The sequence below is a fragment of the Euprymna scolopes genome, chromosome 11, assembly GCF_053919585.1.
Source record: "Euprymna scolopes isolate OS-2025 chromosome 11, ASM5391958v1, whole genome shotgun sequence".
NCBI classification, from domain to species: Eukaryota; Metazoa; Mollusca; class Cephalopoda; order Sepiida; family Sepiolidae; genus Euprymna; species Euprymna scolopes.
The window spans coordinates 4,428,894-4,452,222 of record NC_136492.1 but is presented as its reverse complement, the minus strand read 5'-3'; the positions used below and the strand labels follow the sequence as shown (position 1 = coordinate 4,452,222).

The window sequence follows — 23,329 nt, the reverse complement described above, 5'->3', positions numbered from 1 at the left end:
AGAGAGAGGGAGGCTGGCAATGTGAAAACCAGTTTCACTTTAAACAAACACCCAGCACACATCAGCCAGCATCGCTAGGATGATCAGATGGCCTTCATCGTTCCGACGGACAAACAGTACAACATTCTCTGCCGCTGCTTTTTCCAACCAGCGTTGCAATTAAGATTACCTACCTCCTCTCCAGATCATAAACAATGGTTGCATCTTTTTTCTAAATTAGATATCAGACAGGCAGTACATCAGTACAAAGGGTGTTCAATAAGTAATGCCCCTAATGCACTTCCTGTTTGATCTAGCTGAATTTTTGTATACACAATGATTTGTATCTCTATGGGTTATGTGGCAAATTCCAGCTCTGAACAAATTGTGGTTTCTGATTTGCAGGTGTTTGAATTAAATCAGGTGTGAAATAGAGCCTGTTGAGTGTCACAGTGATCTGTTTTTTTTTTTTTTGTATTTGAAAGGATGCACGCCACAGGGAAACTTTCAATGAAATTAAAGAAACATATGATGTCCCAGTATATGAACTTGTAAAACGTTGGCATTGTTAATTCAAACATGACTGAAAATCTATGAAAACAGCTCACAGACATGGATCCAGGGCCACAAAAAAAAAAGTGTCGTCGCCCAACGCTAGTGAAATGTTTTATTTTTTTTCTCCGATAGAGCGTGTATTAAATGTTATTATTTTAGCACAAGTTTTTTGTTGTTAGTATTAGTTAATGCAATGTAATGGCCTCCATTCTGTCTCTGGAGACAATGGATACCCTTTGTAAGAATGCCTGCATATGTAATCATTAAGCAAGAGTTGTGTAATCCTAAATTTCACCTCTCCTAAGTCGGCACTGCATAATTCCAGTGACAAAAAGAAACCCAGAACAACTGGAAACAATACCGAGGTAAACGGAGAGCACAAACAGCAGCTGATATTACCAAATGGTTGAACGCTGCTTAACTTCGGTGATCCAATGAGAACCAGTATGTCAGTCTGATTATGCTGTATTAGTTATTATTGTTAATACTCGGCACCAATTCTGACAGAGCCTCTGTAACAGCGCATATGAGAAAATAGCAGCAGCAGCGAAAGATGGCTGCCTTCTGAAGATATTAGCAGCAGCAGTAACCGAGAAACACGCATATGCAAATTAGGAAGTGCATGAATTGTTGCAACAAGAAAAAGGCACCACGTGCTCAGAGAAAAAGAAAGTTAACGTCAAAGCAAATGGACGTGTAAAGTTGAGAACAAGAATGGGCCGGCTGTAGCTGGCATGCGGTCAGAGGAAGAAGAAAAATGCACACCAGGCGAGATGGATGATGGCGAGACTTTTAAATGGTGTCGAGACAAGAACTTAATGGTAATAAAAACTTTTGTTAAAAAGACAAAATGATTTTTATTTATTTCTTTCCTCTTGTTTGTAACGGCTGCATTACACCTTGGCCATTTTGAGACCGCTTTTTCCCTGTTGACTAAGCTATGTTCCTGGTCTTGTGCAGTTCTAGGAGGTCCACTCTCCCAGAATTTGCCTTCTTCCTTTAAATGATTGATTTATTGCTAATCACCTGAGGCACTCCTCCCAGGCAATACTAATAGAACAGCCCAAGCATTTTTTGTAAGCCAGAGTGCTCTTTCTCTAGGACGTTGGTTTTTAAATCCTACTTTCCAACCCTTGTGTCACATCATCTCGGTGTGAGAGAGAGATATGGGCGACATACACTGTTTTTTTGTGACCCTGGATCCAGTTTGTGTTTAATAATTTGTGGGACCAAGTGTTAGAGAATGGACCAAGAGAGAGAGAGGGAGGTGTTTAAATTATATAGTTAGACACGTAGACCGGAAGTCAAGATCAGCTGATTGGATTGCGTGCGAGTCACATGATCAGGTTAGCTGAATCGTGAAGATTTGGTTGGGACTTGGAAGAGAGCGGACGGCTTCGCCGTTCTCCTCCCCTTGACAGGGGGAGGGGCGAACACTGACGTGGTAGAAATAAGACCTAGAAGAAACCACACAGGCAAATTCACTTTCCATTCTTCTGCGATCGATCTGGAAGGTGAATAAAAAAACTATAGAACCAATTTCTTGTCTTGGAGTGAAATAAATCTTTGTCCCCAAAAACAGGTGCCAGTTTCCCTCTCAGACGAGATGTTCCAGATGGACCAACAAAATGGCAGAAGGTATGTTCAAATGCATGTCGCACACACAACGACATAAACTCTGATAAGATAATCAAACACTCAATCCTTTATGATACGACAACGTAACAATCCTTTATGATACGACAATACAACACAAGTTCCTTCCTCTGAAATCCAGAAATTCCATCACCTCCGTGTGGCTGCTACTGGAAGCGGTTACAAGGCAAATCAGCTTCTTCGCTTTTATTGTGAAGTGATTTATTGAAAAAAAATATGACCCTGATCGTAGGGGGGGGGGTTAAGTGGGTTCTCCATCATGCCCAAGAGTCTCCCATAGACTAGCAGAGGGAAGGAGGCGCCTTACTTTTCTTTTGACAATAATGCTGTCCCATAATGCATGGTTCAAGCATTATATTAAAAATTTTTGAGAACTGATGAGCATCAATATAATGTTTGAATCATTAAAATAAATAAAAGTTCTTGAAATTTTTCAGTATGACCATTTCTGTTTAGCTTGTCTCGTATCCAACAGTTTTTTAACCAAACTACAGCAAGGTCTCCAATAATAAATGTGTATCTATTTGGCACACTCCAAACTTCAAGAGGTCACTCTGCCCATCTCATCAGCGGCTTTCTCTCTATTTTGCTATCCGTCAACTTTAAATTTGAAAGAGACTTTATGTCAACAACTCACAACACATGTCCACCATTCTCAACAACCGTGGATTGCCGTGACAAATAACATCCTACTGGAGAGCTTATCATTCAAACTCCATGGTAACATGAATTGGAACAAATACATAGAAGACATTGCCAAGGCTGCTGCAAATCAGATGGGCTCCCCTCCTACCATGCTAGAAAACTATTCACACCCGAGAGTATCCTATACCTCTACAAAACTACTGTTTGCCCATGCATAGAGTATTATTGCCATATATGGGCTGGTGCATCTTTTCCTCTTAGACAAATTTTAAAAAAAAGTCTCAAATCTAATAGGTCTCACACTATCGACCAAGTTCCAATCTCTGTCCCATCATCGCGGTGTTGTATTCACGTGCCTATTTTACAGATACTTTAATGGAATGTGCTCTGATGAACTCCTGGTATTTGTGCCACCTCAACAAGTAACAAAATCCCACCCCTTCACTCTTGAAAGCCTTCTACTCTAATAGTTTGTTTCCTCAAACTGCTAGACTTTGGAATTCCTTCCCTATTTCTTGCTTCCCTGACTGTACTAACTTGCAGAAGTTTACATGTAATGTGAAAGACATCTTATCACTCAACTCCCCACAATCCCCTGTTAGACATCGTAGCCAATTACTTACATGTAACAATACACCTTTTCTGGGATGAAAAAAAAAAAGTATTTAAAAAAAATTCTTTTTAAGTTGTCCTCGATGAGCACAAAGTCATATCAACACGTTTGAATGTCATTATTACAAATTCTCTTGATGACAAAATCTTTTTTTTTTCCTTTCACTGCCAATAACCATTGTCCAGATTTCAAAACTTGCCCTCACATTTTTTTTCATATTTACTAACAAGTCCTAAGTACCCAAGGCTCAAAGGCCACTCGAGGACAAGGGTTAATGGTCTTGTGTAAGATGGACGGTGAGACAAACATCTTAACAATTGTAGAAGATAATTGAATTTGAACTCAAGAAATTGTTAGGGAAATGCTATAGTTTGCTTGAAGCATTATGTGTAATGTATAAGGAGTTGTGATTCAAAACTATGACAATGCAGTTTTGTAAAAGAAAACGTTGTTGGACACGAGACAAGGTGAACAAAATAAATGACAATATTGAAATATTTCCATAAGTTTTGATTAATTATAATGCGTTCAACTAAGATGGTAAGTTCTTTGAATTTTCGAGGCAAACCTCATCTTAAAGAAGCAAAAACATTTCTATTTACTTTTAAAAGAGTTTTAGAAGCAAATTTAAGAAGTAGGTCAGTTAATAGTTTTTTTTTAGAATGCATCAATTTGCTTCTTTATCTTTTTTTTAAAACTTCTGCTTTCTTTATTTTGTAGATATATTTTAAGAAAAACATTGGATACGAAACAAAGCAAACAGAATAAATGACAAAATTTCAAGATTTCAATAATTTTCGATTATTAATTATTTAATTAGCAACAACATGTGTCAAACCAGGACTGTGTTATTTTTTTTTTTTGTTTTTTTTTAATTTGAGGTAAAATTCATTTTCAGAAAGAAGAAAAGAATTTTATTCGTCCTTTTGTATAAGTTTTTCAAAAATACAAAAACACAATTATGACACAAGGTAAAAAAAAGAAAAATACTAAGAATTTGTTAACATTGAACTTGAAAACAACCAGGTAGTAGTCAGCTGGGAAGCAGCCCTGTAGTATTACATTTCATAGACAGGCAGTCGTGGAGAGGCAAGTAACGACTCGCCCAACACACCATTAATTTTTCAACACACCATTAATTTTTCAACACACCATTAATTTTTCATACTTTTTCAGGCTAAGATCCAAGTGTAGTATTTGCTCTAATTCTGCGCTTAATTTGTTCTTGGTCAATGGAGGGGAAACCCTTCTATACTAAGACAATTTTTATTCTTGCCTACTGCCTTTTTTTTGGGGGGGGGGCTGGTTTTTCTTCCACATTAAAAACGACCTTGTGTCACATTTTGCTTTTATGGCGAAGCAAATAAATACCACTTTTTAAGATAGAAAGCAAGAGTCAGAGTTGGTTTTATTTTCAGATGATTCCTCACTAAGGAATAAACATTGCTGCCAATCCGTCGCGTTCTCTTGTAGGATTTGCGATAAATTTAAACAAACAATTCAAGAATGAAGTTGAAACATACAAATGCTTTCCAGATGAGCGAACTTTTTTAAGATCAAGAACAGATGCCGTATTCCAACGCGCATTGGTAGCTTCCATTAAACCAGATGCCATTAATATCTATTAACGTCACTTAACATTTGAGATAAAGATAATCCGTCGAGAGCAGGTGACCTTGTTTTTCAATTGTTTCTGCAAAAATTGCACAGAAAAGGAATATAAAAAGAAAAAAATCATATCCTTATTGACGAACCTGCATATTGATATTCTCGGAGCCATTTCCGCCCCCATTTTGAACGTTACAGGAAGTAAATGATGTTGGTTAATTTGCCGACCCTGCCCAATTACATTTTATGCTTTCGTTTCATTTTTGTAAAATTTTTTGATAAAAAATATTGTTTTTAAATAATATAAATACTTGTAAGCTAATTCTTTGATAAAAGTAGTTTTTAAATGAAATAATATTTGTAAACTGATTTTTTGATAAAAAATATTGTTTTTAAATAAAATAAATATTTGTTAACCGATTTCATTTTTCAAATAAATGTTTATTTACACACATTTCCACACAAAAAAAATAAATATAACATACTAGCAAGCTGCCCAGCGTTGCCTGGTCATTACACATAAAAGATTATATTTTAATTAATGCAAAATTCATATTTATTATAAACAGAAATACCTTTGGTATTAAACATAACGTTAAATTCCTTAAAAATGAAAGAAATGGAGATATGTGCATGCATGTATTATGATTTTTTTGTGAAACAGTTCATTTCTTGTAAACAAAAACAAAAAATAAAAAAAATAAAATAAAAAAAAATACTCAAGCTGAAACCGAAACCAAAATTAAAGCCTGTGAATCAAGCACAACCAACTTGATATGATTTTTAAATAGTGTTTTCAAACCTACTCATACTTAACATAAGGAAGCTGTCATATTTAACAACCGTGCATGCACAATTGTGAAATAGTTGAAAACAGATATAAAATTTGGTGGCCTTCCACATACTAATTTTGACCCCTTGGCAGCAGTTTTTTTCTGGATGAAAACCAATTAAAAAGTTTTCCACATATCTGAATACTCTATATACCAACTTTCAAGTCTATAGATCAAAAATTTGTTGAGTATATAGGTTGAGAAGTGTCGTCTCTCTCACAAACACACACTTTTATAAATATAAATAGACTACAAACTTTTCCCATGTAATAACTTTAAATATTACAAAGTAAATGAATGTTAACAATTCCAAAACATGAATTTGACATTTTTTTTTTTAAATAAACGGTTATTTACGTAATTTTTACAACGTTTATTTACGTAATTTTTTAACGTTTATTTCCATATTTTTAATGTTTATTCTTATTTCAAGAACAAGAAGCAACCAATTTTAGTTTAGACAAAACTGGCATGTTTTTCATGTAGCAGGGAAGGGGTGGTGTCGCTAAAAATATTTGTAAAAGATAAACAAATTGCCCCCCCACACACACACCGACTGATGGGCCGAAATTGGAGAGAATCAAATAATTTGGAGATAGATCTTTTTTAAGTAAATATAAAAAAAAAAACATTTATTTATATAATTATAAAATCTGTGGACCGTGTAACCTTGCTTGCATCTTGTCTTCAACGAACAGGTGAATTATATAGGAGAATATGTGTGTGAGGATACTTCTCAACCTATATATGAAATGAATTTTTGATTTACAGACTTGAAAATTGGTATATAGTGTATTCAGACATGTGGAAAATTTTTTAATCAGTTTTCATCAAGAAAAAAGAGCTGTTAAGTGGTCAAAATTGAAAAATTGATAAGTGGGGGGGTCATATTTTTATCTGTTTGCTAACTAATTCATAAATGCGCATTACAAATTCCTTATGTTAAGTATAAATAGGTTTGAAAACACTTTTTAAAGATCGTGTCAAGCCGGCCTATGGTTATCGTACTTGACTCCGTTTTAAGCTTTTGGTTTTGATCTCAGCTCGAGCATTTTTTTTTTTTTTTTTTTTTACTTATACAGAGAACTGTTTAAAAAAAAACATAATACTTACATACACGTCTCAGTTTCTGTCCGTTTTTTGCATTTTTTTTTTTTTTACTTTATTTTTTTTTTAAACGGAATTTAACGTTACGTATCTACGGTATTTTTGTTTATAATCAATAAGAATCCTGCATTAATTAAAATATAATATTTATGCATATTTTACAATCGGGCAACACCAGGCGGCCTACTAGTAATATATATATATATGCGCATGGGTGTGGCTCAGAGGTTAAGAAACGAGGGTGGAGAGTTGTAGTTTTGGTTTCAATTCTAGTTGATGGCACTCAAGTAATAAATTATTTTTAGTTTTGATCTCACTATATATTAGGTACAATATAATAACCAATAGAGAATTGTCTGTATAATAATAAATACGAAATCTGCATGAATTAAAATATATTAAGCGCATCTTACGACTGGGCAATGTCGGGTGTCCTGCTAATGATTTTTATAAAAGTAAACCACCAATATTTTTTTTTTCTTTTTAACTTTTTATTTATGTTTGCTGTCATATAATTTTAATATCAGGTAAACAAGAAAGTTCTTTGTATTATTTGGATTTGTCGAATTACTGTTCAAGAAAGTTCTTGCAGTTTTTAACTTTTAAATTCAGATGAACATATCTCGGCTCAAACAAAAATTTATTGATCAAAATAAACACCATCAGAGTCAACAAACTTTTGCCGATGCAAAACAAGTCTATTTATTTTAGTAACAGAAAAATCTGGCATTCTGGTGGCAATGAAGCCACTGAATGCGTTTTTGATATTTCTTAGGGTTTTGAAGCATTTCTCAAGCAGAAAGTTGTTGAGATGCTTGAAAAAGTGGTAGTTGGTAGGCGAGAGGTTTGGAGAGTATGATGGATGAGGCAGAATTTGTAGCCCAATTTGTTCAACTTTTGCAAAGTTGGTTTAGCAACGTGCAGTCAGGCATTGTCGTGAAAGAGAATTGAGCATTTACTGTTGACTAATGCTGGGTGTTGTTGTCGAAGTTTCTGATGCATTTCATCCATTTGTTGACAGTACTTTGCCGCTGTAATGGTTTCGATTGCTTTGCAAAAAACTATAATGGCTGAGACTGGTTGCAGACCATTAAACAGTCAGCATGACCTCCTTTTGGTGCAACTCTGGCTTCGAGAAGCGTCGTGGAGCTTCATCGGCATCTAATCACCGAGTTTGAGCGACACTGGTTGTTGTAAAGAACCCATTTTTCATCTCAAGTCACAACCCAGTCGAAAAACGGGCCCTTCTTGCGTAAAAGAAGAGAAGACACTTCATAACAGCCTTTCCAATGGTTGTCATTCAATTCGTGAGGCACCCATTTATCAAGTTTTTTTGTCTTTCCAATCTCTTTCAAGTGGTTGAAAATCGTTGTACATGTTACGTCTAATTCCGAAGCAAGTTCTCGAACAGTTATGCGTGGATTGGCTTTGACTAATTGATCGTTGTCAACATCCGATGGCCAACCACTACGCTCATCATCTCCAAGACTTTCATTGCTGAGATTTCTTAAACCACCATTGTGCTGTGCATTCAGCAGTGGTTCCTGGGCCAAACGCTTCATTGATATTGCAAGCTGTTTCAGCAGCTTTTCGACCTAGCTTGAATTGAAATAAGAAAATTGTACGAATTTGCTCTTTTCCATCTGCTGATCAACGTTCTGAAAAGATAAGTGTTCTAAAACGGTTCTAATCGAAACAATTAGAGCAAAAAAAAAAACGCTCTTTATAATGATATGCAATAAAGTACAGGTATTACAACAAAAACTTATTTGAAATCAAAATTTTAAAAAAATTTTCTTAACCTATATACTCACCGAATTTTTGATCTACAGAAATTTGGTATATAGAGTATTCAGACATGTTAAAAACTTTTAATTGGTTTTCATCCGGAAAATAGGGCTGCTGAGGGGTCAAAATTTAAAAATTGGTGCTTGAAAAGCATCGGATTTTTATGTTTGTCAACTGTTTCACAATTGCATATGTGCGAATTGTTCACATTATGTTAAGAATAAGTAGGTTTGAAAACACGTTAAATATGTGTCAAGCTGGCCTAATGGTTATTGTACTTGACTCACTGGCTTTAGGTTTCGATCTCAGCTCGAATACCCCCCCCTCGACGTAAATACCCTTGACAAACCCGACAAGCAGCTAAATTCCACCCCTTCACAGTAGAGATCCCTAGATGTAAGAGAGCCTTCTACTCCAGTAGTTTCTTCCCCAGAACCGCTAGACTTTGGAATTCCCTTCCGGGTTCTTGCTTCCCCAACTGTACTAACATGCAGAAGTTCAAGTGTAACATGAACCGACATCTTGCTGCCCAACTCCCTACATAGTACCCCTGTAGATTATGTCCCTGATAGTAGCCTCCTACATCAAAGTGGCAACGTGCCTTGTTTGGGGTGAAAATGTAATAAAAAAAATGAATATAATACAGTAGAACCCTAAGATACGATGGCCCTAGGATGCAGGTTTTTCAGGTTACGATGTGGAATATGTTTTTCCGGCCCCTGATTATTTGCCCCACCTTATAGTGTTATTTATAATGTTATTTGATTATATACATGTGTATTATATATTTATTATAATGTTATTTGATTATATACATGTGTATTATATATTTATTATGTTATTTGATTATATACATGTGTATTATATATTATATTATTATAATTTTATTTGATTATATACATGTGTATTATATTATATTATTATAATGTTATTTGATTATATACATGTGTATTATATATTATATTATTATGTACTGTATTTTGTAACTAATTTTTAATGCCATATCCGCGGTTCTACTGTACTCATATGCACAGGTTTTACTTTTTTTTTTTCTTTTTTTAAAGAAATTTAACATTACATTTAATACCAGAAAACACAGGGTACATCTAGTATATATACATAAACTTAGAAACATGGGGATAGAATAATAATTGAAAATAAGCAGATCAATAGAGTAGACGTTCATCATTTTCCAAGTGTGGGGAAGGGGGTCCTGATGTAAGAATAAATAAAAAAAAAATAAAATAAATAAAAATAAAAAATAGGAAAGGAACAATACTTAATTCAAGGGAGACAATGCATCACTTAAAGATTCACCTTGCAGCAGCCGGTGGGAGGGGGGGGTGCAAGTTAATCGATTTTTGCAATAGTCATTGTTCACTGGTATCTTTAAAGGAGGTCATTGCTCAGGGGGGGGGGGGGTTCATCTCTTGTCTACAAAAAAAAACCCTACCCGTGATCCCTGACACTATTCAATTTTGAGAAAATTCATAAATGATATATTTGTAAAGACATTATTTCTGTATAACTAAAAATAAGTTTCTTTACTTCTTTGGCTTTTTTGTTTTTCTTTTTCATTATTATTGCTTTGGTGGTTTTGTTTTGTGGCATATCAACCCTTTTTTGGTTGTTTAATGCTGAATCTGGCCATTTTGGTGAAAGTATTTTATGCTTCAAGTTTTTTATGCCTTTATTAAATATTTATTTATGGTGTTTGATTTGTTTGTTTCCTTTTACGGCATATCAATCCTTTTTGTTTTATTTAATGCAGAATTTAATAACTTTGTTAAGTTTTTATGTTATTTCATGTCTTCAAATATTTGTTCATGGTGTTTCGTTGTTTGAGGAAAATTGTTATTCTTGCTTTTGACTTTACAGAACATGATAGTTTTGCATAAGAAAAGGTTTTAAAAAAATCCAATAACATCAACGCTTTTGTCAGAAAGCCAAACGTGATGGCACCAATTATCTATATATTAAAATCTACCGCTCCAGAAGATATCTCACTACTGATGCAATTCTCTATCTATATAAAAGCCAAGTACGTCCAAGGATGGAATACTGTTGCCATATCTGGGCAGGAGCTGCTAAAAACAGCCTATCCTGCCTTGACAGAGTACAAAATAGACTTCGTGGCTTAGTGGGGGATGCCCTTTTCTCTCCCACAGAAGAGACGTTGCGAGCCTTTCCTTGTTTTATCGTTATTTCCATGGCAGGTGCTCGTCTGAACTCCAATCTCTGGTCCCCCCCCACTCGCCAATCTTTCACGAAAAACACCCGTCTAGCAGAATCCACTGTGAAAAATTTCCCCCACTCTTTATCTGTGCCTAAATCAAAACGTGGATTCCATGAACAAAGCTTCTTTCTTAGAACTGCACGCCTGTGGAACTCTGTTCCGTCTGCCTGCTTCCCACCTGACTACAACTTGGATGTGTTCAAGTCAAACGTTAACAAATTCCTAATGAACCGCCCCCTTAAGTAAACACTTCATCAAATCTCCACACTAACGTAATGTACTTGCAATAACCCTTATCCCTGAGCGGCTTCCGGGCCTTGATAAGTGGTGACCACTGTGTAAAAAAAAAAAAAATAAAAAATATCACGTCTGATTGAACACGACAGAGTTCTTTTTTTCCGATTTTGTTTGATATCTTTTCAATTTGCCAAGCAGTCTTTTTTATTTCAGCTGACATGTTGTATATTATGGCGCCCAAAAGTTGTTCAACCATATTCTTCTCAAGCAACAACCGCTCTTGATGACGATTAGATGCACCAAGAGAAAGCGCTTAAGAAGAATATGGCTGAACAACAACATTTGGGTGCCATTTTGTACAACATGCCAGCCAAAATAAAAAAAGACCGCTCAGCAAATTGAAAAGATATCCACCAAAATCGGAAAAAAAGAACTCCGTCGTGTTCAATCACACGTGCTTGAATAATGACTTGCTGCCAAAATATACAAATATATATTTTCACCTATCATCCTTTTTTTTTTTAAAAAGTGAAATCACCCGATTGTTGAAGACAAGATTCAAGCAGGCATATTTATATATTCACCTGTCATCCCTTTTTTAAGATAGAATCTAGAATCACCCATCTCGGACACAATATTATCCAGGAGATCGTTTATGAATATCAGGAATAATAGTGGTCCAAGGATCGACCCCTACAGCATTCCCGCATTAATGTTATGCTGTGTGGATGAACGTCCATCAATGACAACCTATATGGTTCTATTGTCTAAGAAGGATCTAATTATATTTATTATACGTCCAGTTGTACTGTATGATTTAATTTTGATTAACAACCCTTTATGCCAGATCTTGTAAAATGCCTTGGATATATCAAGGGTTATAGCCCTGGATTCATCTGCCTTATCCAGAGATGACCATTAAAATATCTGAAGTAAAACAACATTGCCTAAATCCATACTGTTTGTCAGAGAGATTTGCTTTTTAAAAGATGGTGGAATAGTGCTTGATTGGTTAAGGCTTCAAAGATTTTAGCGAAGAGGGGGAGGAGACTAATAGGATGGGAAACAAGATTCAATAAGGCATTTATTGTAGAGCTAGTCTCTCGCTCCTAGACAAGGTTCAAAAGAGAGTCGCAAATCTGATAGGCCCTGAACTGGCATCTAAGCTTCAGCTTCTGTCCCATCGACAAAACGTTGCATCCCTCTGCCTGTTCTACAAGTATTTTAATGGTGAATGCTCTGACAAACTGCAGACACTTGTGCCCCCACAACGTAGACACCCTCGACAAACCCGACAGGCAGCTAAATCCCACCCCCACACAGTAGAGATCCCTAGATGTAAAAACTTCTTTCTACTCCAGTAGTTTCTTCCCCAGAACCGCTAGACTCTGGAATTCCCTTCCAGGTCCCTGCTTCCCTAACTGTACTGACATACAGAAGTTCAAGTGTAACGTGAACCGACATCTTGCTGCCCAAATCCCAACATAGTGCCCCAGTAGTTGCTGCCCCTGATAGTAGCCCCCTACACCAAAGTGGCAATGTGCCTTGTTTGGGGTGAAAATGTAATAAAAAAAAAAAAAAAAAAAAAAAAAGAGTTTGAATAGTACGGGGGCTAGCTTAGTTGAGCATTTCTTAATTAGCATAGTAAGGATGAGATCAGGCCCACGCGCCTTGGAAGTGTCTAAGTTTCTTATGATGTTACAGACATGAGAAGAGGTGCTTTTCACATCATCTAGTGTGGCTTCCGTTCGCATAGGAAATTTGGAAGGGAGTTATTTGTTGGCTTTAAGGTGGAGTTGGAGGCGAATCGTTGAGCAAGCAGCCCCACCTTCTCCATTGCCGTGCGTGCGACCTTCTGGTTGTTAGATAGTGGAGGAATTACTGACTGCCTTTTATTCACTAAACTATTATAGATTTTCTAGAAATCACGAGTTCCGATCTTTTGCGATTCTATGCGTTCCCTGATTATTTCAGCATGCTTTTTTTTGGCTGTCACTATTATTTCCTCTTACAATGATTTCTAGCATCTCTGAATTTTTGCCAATTTGTATTTGACTTATTAAGTTTCTGTATATCAGTACAGCCAGGGAAGCAGGTAGCAGGAAGGGATTTTCAAAATCTAGCTTTTCAAGGGAAGAAATTATTAGAATAGAAAGTTTTCTGGTATTTAGGGTACTCTCGTAAAAAAATACCAAAAAAATTCTAATTCTTTGAACTGTTGAATTAAAAAGAAAAAAAATATATAATCCTAAAATGTTGTCTATAGTAATAAATGTTCAAAAATTCTTTGAACTGCTTCTTCCTTTACTTCTTTAAATTGCTTCGTGTTATTTATTTAGTTTTTGGGGGGTACTAGTGTACTTATTTATCCGTGCTGAAATAACGTTATTTAAAAAGCCATTCTTAACATGGGGAGGGGAGAGTGTTTTGCACCTATTCTGTACTTTAACCTTACAATTGAATAAAAAAAAAAACATATAAAACTTTAATTAAACTTGGAAATACGATTTTTAAAAAATAGCGCGGATCAATAAGTGCATTAGCGCCTTTTTTTGTTTTTTTAACTCATCTTGCCTTTGGTAGAATTTATTAGTTATATATTACACGTTTTCCATTTTCCTGTTGTGATAAAGTTAACAACTTGGCACTTTCAAAGGGGGCTTAGGTTCTGCCTCGACACCGGTGACAGAGTACCACGTAACCCACCTTTCCCCGAACTCAGAACAAGGCTGGATTTTCGGACCCCCCATCTGTGTACCTTAAACTATTTTTTAAATTATTTACTAATGGGTTTTTTTTTTTTTTTTATGCAACTAGTGCAGTTTAACACTGCAAGCAAATGGTTTTCATTTTATGCAAACTCCGTTTGCACAAAATGAGAGTTAACAAAGCCCTCACTCTACCATGTTAAGAATGGCTTTCTAAATTTGTAAATATTAAACTGCAGAAGTGCCGTTTTGTTTGCTTGTTTCTTTAAAACTAAAAACTTCAATATAAAACACACACACACACACAAAATAAATAAATAAATAAATAAAATAAACTGGCCGTGTCATTGGAATAAATAACACCAGAAAAAGAATTAGAAACAAATTACAAGAAATCGGTTATCTTGAACTTGTCAGCTTTAAGATGGCCGCCACTGAAATATCTTCAATTAAATTCTAGTTTTAATTATGGTATTGTTTGGTCATCGAACCAAATTGTTACAAAACTAAGTTGGTTAATTTTGTTTCAGTAACAATATTAAAGCTAAAAAGTTCAAGATGACCACAAATATAATGCATAGTTATAATTAAATTGTTTTTGTACTTATGCATTGCATTATGTTACCGTGTTGAAATAACGTTATTTTAACGTTATTTAGAAAGCCATTCTTAACATAGAGATGGGTGTTCTTTGTAATTATTTTGTACTTTCACCTAACAATTTAATAAACAAAAATATCGTAAAATAAAATTCAATTTAACTTGAAAATACTATTTTTTAAAAATCAGCGTAGTAATATAGATGCATAAGCACACTTTTTTTGGTAAATTTATACAAACACCGTGACAGCGAATTAACCCTAACCCTAACCCTAAACCCTAACCCTAACGCTGTCACGGTGTTTGTATAATAATACCCTTTTTTCTGTATTTTGTTTCAGGAACCCAAGTTTAACTTTGTATAGTCGCATTTCGGCTGTTATAACTCGTTGACAGATTTCACCGAGCAGCCATGGGGACCAATCTATATATGTGTCGTGAGTGATTAGCGGTTGATAAGCTTTTCTTATTGATCGTTGGTATTCGAACATTAGTTTTTGTTTGTTTGTTTTTTGAAAGATTGTAGTAGCAGATTTATATATATATATATATATATATATATCGAACGAACTTTATATTTCTCCACATGCAAAAAAAAAAAAAAAAAATCGAATACTTTATGCATGACGTCAGACGATTGGTACTTAGTTTCGTAATCAATTAATAAATCCGTTTAACTTTGACACATTTTCTTTTTTTAAGTAAAAAAAAAAATATTTAAAAAAGGGGTGGGGGATATTGTTGTGATTATCGTAATTTTGTTGATCTGTACCCACCAGACACTAACCGACGATAACAGATCAATTATAGATTTTATATCATCATCATCAACAACAACAAAAGCATTGGCCCGGAAATCTTGTCTCTTTCTCATCAAAAAAAGAAAGAAAAAAAAAACGATACATTCAAAGGGTAGTCACTATTTCTTACCATTTCCCTGTAGATCTCCGTGTTCAGCGATGGCGTCAGCTTGAGGGTGCCGATAAATATGAAGAAAATCCCTATCGTCATAGAAAGGACCGTCAATACGAAGGAACCCATCTTTGTCGCCGAGAAGAAAACGCACACTTTGCGTGGTGACTTCTTTTCTTCCTCTTTTCCTTTGCAGACGCGAAGGAAACTCCGGATCGAATTTTTCGACGATTCTGATTGGTTGAAAATAAATATTTCTTGTTGTGTGAGACGACGACACGTGACGTGATCTACCAGATCAATAACGGGAGAAAAAGGGAGTACTATGTTGGAATTATTGGAGCCCTGCCACGAACTCCTCTATCTTAATTCGGCACTCAAAAAAAAAAAAAAAATATTAGATTCCCTATTTGGTTTCTTGCCTATTACATATAAAAAGCGTGAACATTTTGACGGTAAAAATAAATGGTGTTTATGTAGAAGAGTGATGTTTTTAACCCAACGCATTTCAGGTGAAAACATTATTACATATTTACATATCATGTCGAAATTAGTACAGAATGGAACGATAAAAGTGTCGCCCTAAAAAACACAGTACAGCTTTATTTAAAAACTATTATTGAAAAAAAAATCAATTCAGGTAACTTGATTATGTAGAAGAGCTGATATCTATTCAATATAACCACCTTCAGCCTCAATCATCGGCGCGCCGCCGCGCCGCCGCGCGGCGCATACGGGTTCTGAACTTGAAGCCTGCCTTTTTCACAAGCACCGGTGGAAACTTGGTGAATACTCGGCGGATGGCAGTGATCAGACTGGCTTTGGTGCTTATGCATCTATTTTACAGCGCTGTCTTTTAAATAGTATTTTCAAGTTAAATTGAATTTTATTTGAGAATATTTTTGTTTATTAAATTGTTAGGTACAGAATTGTTGTACAGAATAATTACAAAGCACCCTCCTCTCGATGTTAAGAATGGCTTTCTAAATAATAATGTTATTTCAGCATGGTAACATAAGTGCATAAGTACCAAAACAATTTATTTATAACTATGCATTATATTTTTGGTTATCTTGAACTTTTTAGCTTTAATATTGTTGCCATTAATCATGCTGATGATGTTCTCGACATATGACCAAACGAAGTAGTCCAATGGGTTCAGGTTGGAGGAGGAGGGGCGGGGGTGTCAGTAAGAAAAGCATACAAAGTCATAGCACCTTTTCTGAAGCCAAGCTTAGGTCTCTTTGGACTTGTGGGCCGGCGCCAAGTCCTGTTGCCACACCCAGGATCTGCCAGCGGCCACCTGATTGCACCAGGGAATCACCTCACTCTTCAGCACATCCAAGTACATTTTGGTGTTGACTTTCAAGCCGACTTCGAAGATGTGAGGTGGCATGATGTGGCCCTCACTTGAAACCACACCAAAGACCGTAACTGTGACCGGAAACTTTGTTTTCATCATCCTGGGCACATCCCTGTTATTCGATCAGTCCAGCGATGCATTTTGAGGGTGCTGGCAATGGTCCTGTTTTCATAACTTGGATCGGTAGAGAGCATGAGTTATACAGCGGTGCATCTCCAATCTCGCCCGTTGAACATTCTATCACTTTCAGACATGATAGAAAGCTCCTATTACTCTTGGCCAACTAGTTTATCTAGGTTATCTACAATAAAAAAAAAAACGGTTTTCATCAAATGGAAATGGAATCATGTTGTCTTTTCTAGGGCAATAATGTTAACGTTCCATCATGTAATTGTCAAAGACAACAACAGAGTAATAACAATATTTTCTTTCATTTCTTGCACTGATAGATCCGTCTTATTCATTAAACTGATGGATCCGTCTCAGTAACTGGAAATTTGAAAATTATGATTTTTCTCTTTTTGTAACGTCGTCGTGTGTGTGTGTACCAATTTTGTCAGTGTACGCGGTGCCTTCAATAAGTTTCTAGACTTATTTCGTATGGGCATTTTCATTGATCGTACACACATGAAACTAGTCCTCTTCAAAGTAATCTTCTCTGGCTGCAATGCACTTGTTGTACCGTTCCAACAACTTCTGGAAGGTCTCATAGAAGTTGTCTTGTGTGAGCATGTCAATGACCATCGTCGCAGCCTCTTTCATCTCCTCACTTGTCTCATAACGACAGCCTCTAAGGTTTTCCTTGAGCTAAACTTTGCGCAAATCTTCCGCATCTTCAGTTCCTCACGAATAATTGTGTGTACAGTTCCCACACTGACATCAAACTGTGCACTTATTATCTCTATAGACAGCCTTATCCATGAAATTTTTTATTTGGTCAATCAACTCTGGTGTTCTGACTTCCTTACTCCTCCCACACCTCTCATCATCCCTCATAGATTTCCTTGAATCTCTTATGCCACTCAAAAACTGATGCACAATTCATGCAAGATGGTCCAAAAGCAGTCTGAAGCATTACATACATTTCTGTGGTTCCAAGTTTAAAACAGAATTTTATTGCATATCATTTTTCTAAAGTGTCCTCACGTCCAGATTGCATTTTTTGAAATTCACCAGTTGTGACAATAAGGCTTTAGTAGGGTGTATTCCAATTCCTGCTGTAGCTGTTCATTTGAACCTGAAATCATAATAATTGCTCAGTCATCTCATAAGATGTATAGCAATAACATATTGAATTTTCAAGAGTCTACAACAATTTTAAATGCCTGTCTGGAAAAAAGTCTGGAAATTTATTGAAGGCACCTCATAGATATAACGAGCCTGTTAACTTATGAGTTGTTCTCTCGCCATAAACCAAAATGGAATTTTGCAATTGATTTTCTCAAAGATTTGAGAAATTTTATTTATTCCATAGTAAAATCATTTTTTGAGGATTCATGATAACTGAATAATGGTTCTTTGTTCAGGCTATATCGAGTGCTCTTCAACCCGGGTTGTCTCCATAGACTTAGCTGTCTTAATTTTTTAAAATGAAAAAAAAAAATTTTTTATAATTTAAAAAAAATTTTTCATTTCTTATTTCTTTTAAATTATTTTTTTTTTTATTATTGGTTGTCTCCATAGACTTAGCTGTCTGTTTTTTTTTTGTTTTTTTTTTATTATTATTATTATTATTATTATTATTATTATTATTATTATTATTATTATTATTATTATTTCTTAATTTTTTTAAATTTAAAAAAAAATTGTTTATAATTTTTAAAAAAATTTCATTCTTTATTTTATTTTTTTTTTTTTTAATTATTTTTTTTTATTATTTTAAAAATTAAAAAATAAATTGTTTTTTGTTATCATAAACCGAATTATGAACTCGACTAATATCAGGAATAAGATGCCATTGGAGACTGCTTGTGAATTTGATATTCTCTAGACACTTCCTCCTTTGGGGTAAGCTAGTTCAATCCATCTAATACCACTGGCTGGCTATTATAAAGATATAAAGTCCAGCCCATATGCCATAATCGTTAGGGTGTTCACTGATGGACCGGGAGATCAGGGTTCAATCTATGTAATGTAGCCGGTGTGTGTATAACAATTGTTGGCATCCTTTAGTCTTAATAGACAATGGAGAATCACACCTGAAGGTTATCATGTTGAGTGATGGCAGCTGCTGTAACTGAGCAGATCAATGTGGAGCAGCAGATTCTGTTGCACTTTCTGCAGGGATACCCTCCATCAGGCTCTGCTGATGCTGCTGCTGCTGCTGCTGATAGTGCCCTTTTGCGTCAGCATCTCCTCATCTCCACTGTTCATTTCTTCTCTCCTCACTCAGTAGGACACACTTCTTGACTTTGACCCTCTAGCAGTCACGGTCGTTAGCTGAGGATTCGAGGTCAGCACGGCTGATGTTGCCCTTTTGCACACATCCTTAAATCTGAGGAGTATCTACCAGTTGGTCTGCTGCTGGCTGAGAGCTCACCATACAGGATGTCTTGGGAGATTTGACCATCCTGCATGCAAATGACATGCTCCAGCCAGCGCAGACGTCTCTGGGAGAGGAAGGCAAACATGCTTGAGAGATTTGCTTTGGCAAGAACGTCTTTGTTTGGAACGCAGTCCTGCCATGTAATGCCTAAGATCTTTCTTAGATTGCGCAGGTGGAAGGTGTTTAGTCTGCGCTCTTGACACGTGTAGAGGGTCCATTTCTCACTGCAGTAGAGTAAGATGCTGAGGACGCAGACTTGATATATCCTTATCTTGGTGTTCATGGTCAGTATGTTGTTATTCCATGTTCTTTTGGTCAGGTGGGCCATAGCTGCTGCTGCTGCTTTCCTGATGCGAGTGTTAAGCTCAGCATCCAGTGAGAGGTTGTTGGAACTAATGGAGCCTAGATAGGTGAAGCCATTCACCACCTCCAGTGTGTGATCGCCAATGGATATGAAAGGGACGTTGCTGACATCTTGGGCCATGACATTTGTTTTCTTGAGGCTTATTGTCAGAACAAACTCATTGCAAGAAGCGGTTTAAGAACTATTGGAGGGCTTCTTCAGAATGGGCAGCTAACGCTGTATCACCTGTGAACAACATTTCCCTGATGAGAACCATGTGTACTTTAGTTTTGGTGCATAGACGGGCCAGGTTGAAAAGGCTTCCATCTCCTCTTGTGCAAATATAAGCGTCAACTTCAGTTTCATTAAAAGTGTATAGTATCAGAAGTGAGAAAAATATGCGAAAAAGAGTTAGGCCAAGAACACAGCCCTGTTTCACACCATTGAGGATGGGGAAAGATTCCGAAAGTGATCTATTTAACTTGACGGGACCCTTCATCTCTTCCTCAGGAGCCTGATTCTGACTTCAGTGGTGTAGTCTTAACTACACTTGGGCTGAAGACCACCTTCAGTCCCTCATACATCCTACGAACGTTTCCATAGTCAGCAGAAAGTTGGATGCTACATAGGTTCAGCCAGTATTCATTAGCACAGCATCTGGCAGTCTTCTGGGCATCACTTTTGGCCTTCCTGAGTGCAGCGAGTGTCTTCTCGGAAGGGTCTCTCTCGTACTCAAACAGTGCAACACATTTAGCTGAGATAATTGGCTCTAGTTCAGTGATCCCTGCCTCAAACCAGTCTGTATTCTTCTTACCCTGCTTGCCAAAGGTATCCATAGCAGAGTTGTAGATGGCCTCATGAATGTGTCCTCATCTCTTTTCTGCCGTATTGGTTGGACAGTCTTCTAAGGTTTCCTGGAGTGAATCTGTGAAGTGTGTGCATGCGTTGGGAAAAGTGATAAAGGCTACATTTATGTAGGTTCATCGTTTTTTGTTGTGGATTCTCTTAGGTTTGAGACAGACTTTAGCTGCAACTAGGGTGTAGTCGGTATCGCAGTCTGCACTGTGGTAGCTGCAAGTATTCTAGACACCTCCTCCTTAAACTACCCTAAGAGCATGGACAAAGAAGATATATAAAAAGGTAAATAAAGGCTTGTGAGTCAGTTACACGGTGAGCATGCTGTTGTTAATACCTATCTGTGTTCTGTTCTCTTTTCTTGCAACCTGACATCTGATGTGATGTTGCTAATCTCAGTCTTTTTTTTATATGTTCTTCAGAATTGTTTGATCTATTCCCGCCTTCCTTTTGTTCCAACTCGTTTGACTTGTTAGTCTAGTGGTCTCCATCAATTCACTGTTTTTATACCTCATTGTAATACAGCCTCCTATTCCAGTACCTTCATCCCATGAACTTCATGCTTGAGGAACTCTCTTCCTCCTGATTGTTTTCTTCCTACCTATTGTCTTGGTCTTTTTGGGCCTTTCACCATGCAAACGAGAATAATTAGAAAATAATCTGAGTAGAATGTTACCTAGAGTCTGTGTCCATCTTTCCTTAAGTTAGAAAGTTGAGTTTAAGAAGTAAATAACTAACTATGATAACATTAGTCTCTCTCACTTAAATAAATTCTTTCCAAATAAAACCTTGAAGAAACTCTCAGTGAACGTCTCCTTGTATTTTTCTTCATGAAAATAGTTTTATTTGTCTTAATTTAACAGACAAGACTATCGATAGCCACTCATGAAGCAGTGACACGATTCAGAGAAGTAAAAAGCACATAAAAATCCAGCATGTAAAAACACCCTGCATGTATTGTGAGAAATTCCATATGCAGTAGCCGTCTTTCTTTTTGTTCAGCTGCTCACGCATTAGTGGACGGCCGTCATTGGTTTGAATTTGAATATGTCAGGGGATTCACTTGGCGTGCTTTTTGTATCATGTTTCCTTTTTCAGTATACACAGAACTCGGTATGGGGATAGACTCAAATCCAGCAGCTCCCACTGGAGGGAGCTAAGACAATTCCTTCATGAACACCAAACATTTGGTGAACGAGGGACCACGTCTCTACAAGCAGAGACAACTTATCCTGCTGAATCTATCCAAATTAAGAATGACATTCAAGAACTGTTCTTCATGTTTATTTACCAAATATTGGATCATATCTCAATTCATCTTGAGTCCTAAGTGGCTCACATTGTGCCTAATTATAGGCACCAACATTCCCGCCGTGTTCTCCATGATTTTCATGGATCCTTCCAAGGAATAACGAACTAACATTCCGACAATAGGAATTCATACTAAAGGCTCCATGCGTATGGAGGCAAATCGGGCCACCGTTTTGCAAAGGGACAATACCGGAACCAATAAACTTTCATTGCTGTTACATTTGAATAAATTTTGAGTTTGAAAGGATTTTGTATTTGTGGATTCTTTTGCTTCTGCAGGAAATTGAGATGTGCGAAATAAAATTCTCACAGTTGAGAGGCTGCAGAAGCGTTTTCTTAAAGAGGCTTTATATGATTGCACATAGTTTGTTTTTTTTGTTTACTGGAAAGATATGATATATAATTACAGGTGTAAAGATATGATATATAATTACAGGTGTAAAGATATGATATATAATTACAGGTGTAAAGATATGATATATAATTACAGGTGTAAAGATATGATATATAATTACAGGTGTAAAGATATGATATATAATTACAGGTGTAAAGATATGATATATAATTACATGTGTAAAGATATGATATATAATTACAGGTGTAAAGATATGATATATAATTACATGTGTAAAGATATGATATATAATTACAGGTGTAAAGATATGATATATAATTACAGGTGTAAAGATATAATATATAATTACAGGTGTAAAGATATAATATATAATTACAGGTGTAAAGATATGATATATAATTACAGGTGTAAAGATATGATATATAATTACAGGTGTAAAGATATGATATATAATTACATGTGTAAAGATATGATATATAATTACAGGTGTAAAGATATGATATATAATTACATGTGTAAAGATATGATATATAATTACAGGTGTAAAGATATGATATATAATTACATGTGTAAAGATATGATATATAATTACATGTGTAAAGATATGATATATAATTACAGGTGTAAAGATATAATATATAATTACAGGTGTAAAGATATAATATATAATTACAGGTGTAAAGATATGATATATAATTACAGGTGTAAAGATATGATATATAATTACAGGTGTAAAGATATGATATATAATTACATGTGTAAAGATATGATATATAATTACAGGTGTAAAGATATGATATATAATTACATGTGTAAAGATATGATATATAATTACAGGTGTAAAGATATGATATATAATTACATGTGTAAAGATATGATATATAATTACATGTGTAAAGATATGATATATAATTACAGGTGTAAAGATATAATATATAATTACAGGTGTAAAGATATGATATATAATTACATGTGTAAAGATATGATATATAATTACAGGTGTAAAGATATGATATATAATTACATGTGTAAAGATATGATATATAATTACAGGTGTAAAGATATGATATATAATTACAT

General features: G+C 35.6%; 1 protein-coding gene across 1 annotated transcript in view; it reads right to left on the bottom strand.

The window, feature by feature from the left end:
• LOC145287746 (putative acetylcholine receptor chaperone) overlaps positions 1 to 15,688 on the bottom strand; it is a 28,383-nt gene extending 12,695 nt beyond the window's left edge. Inside the window, exon 1 of the mRNA XM_080135513.1 lies at positions 15,496 to 15,688. Coding sequence (XP_079991639.1) covers positions 15,496 to 15,606 — 111 coding nt within the window. The 5' untranslated portion in view covers positions 15,607 to 15,688. The remainder of the gene's footprint in view (positions 1 to 15,495) is intronic.
• Between the last annotated feature and the right edge of the window lie 7,641 nt (positions 15,689 to 23,329).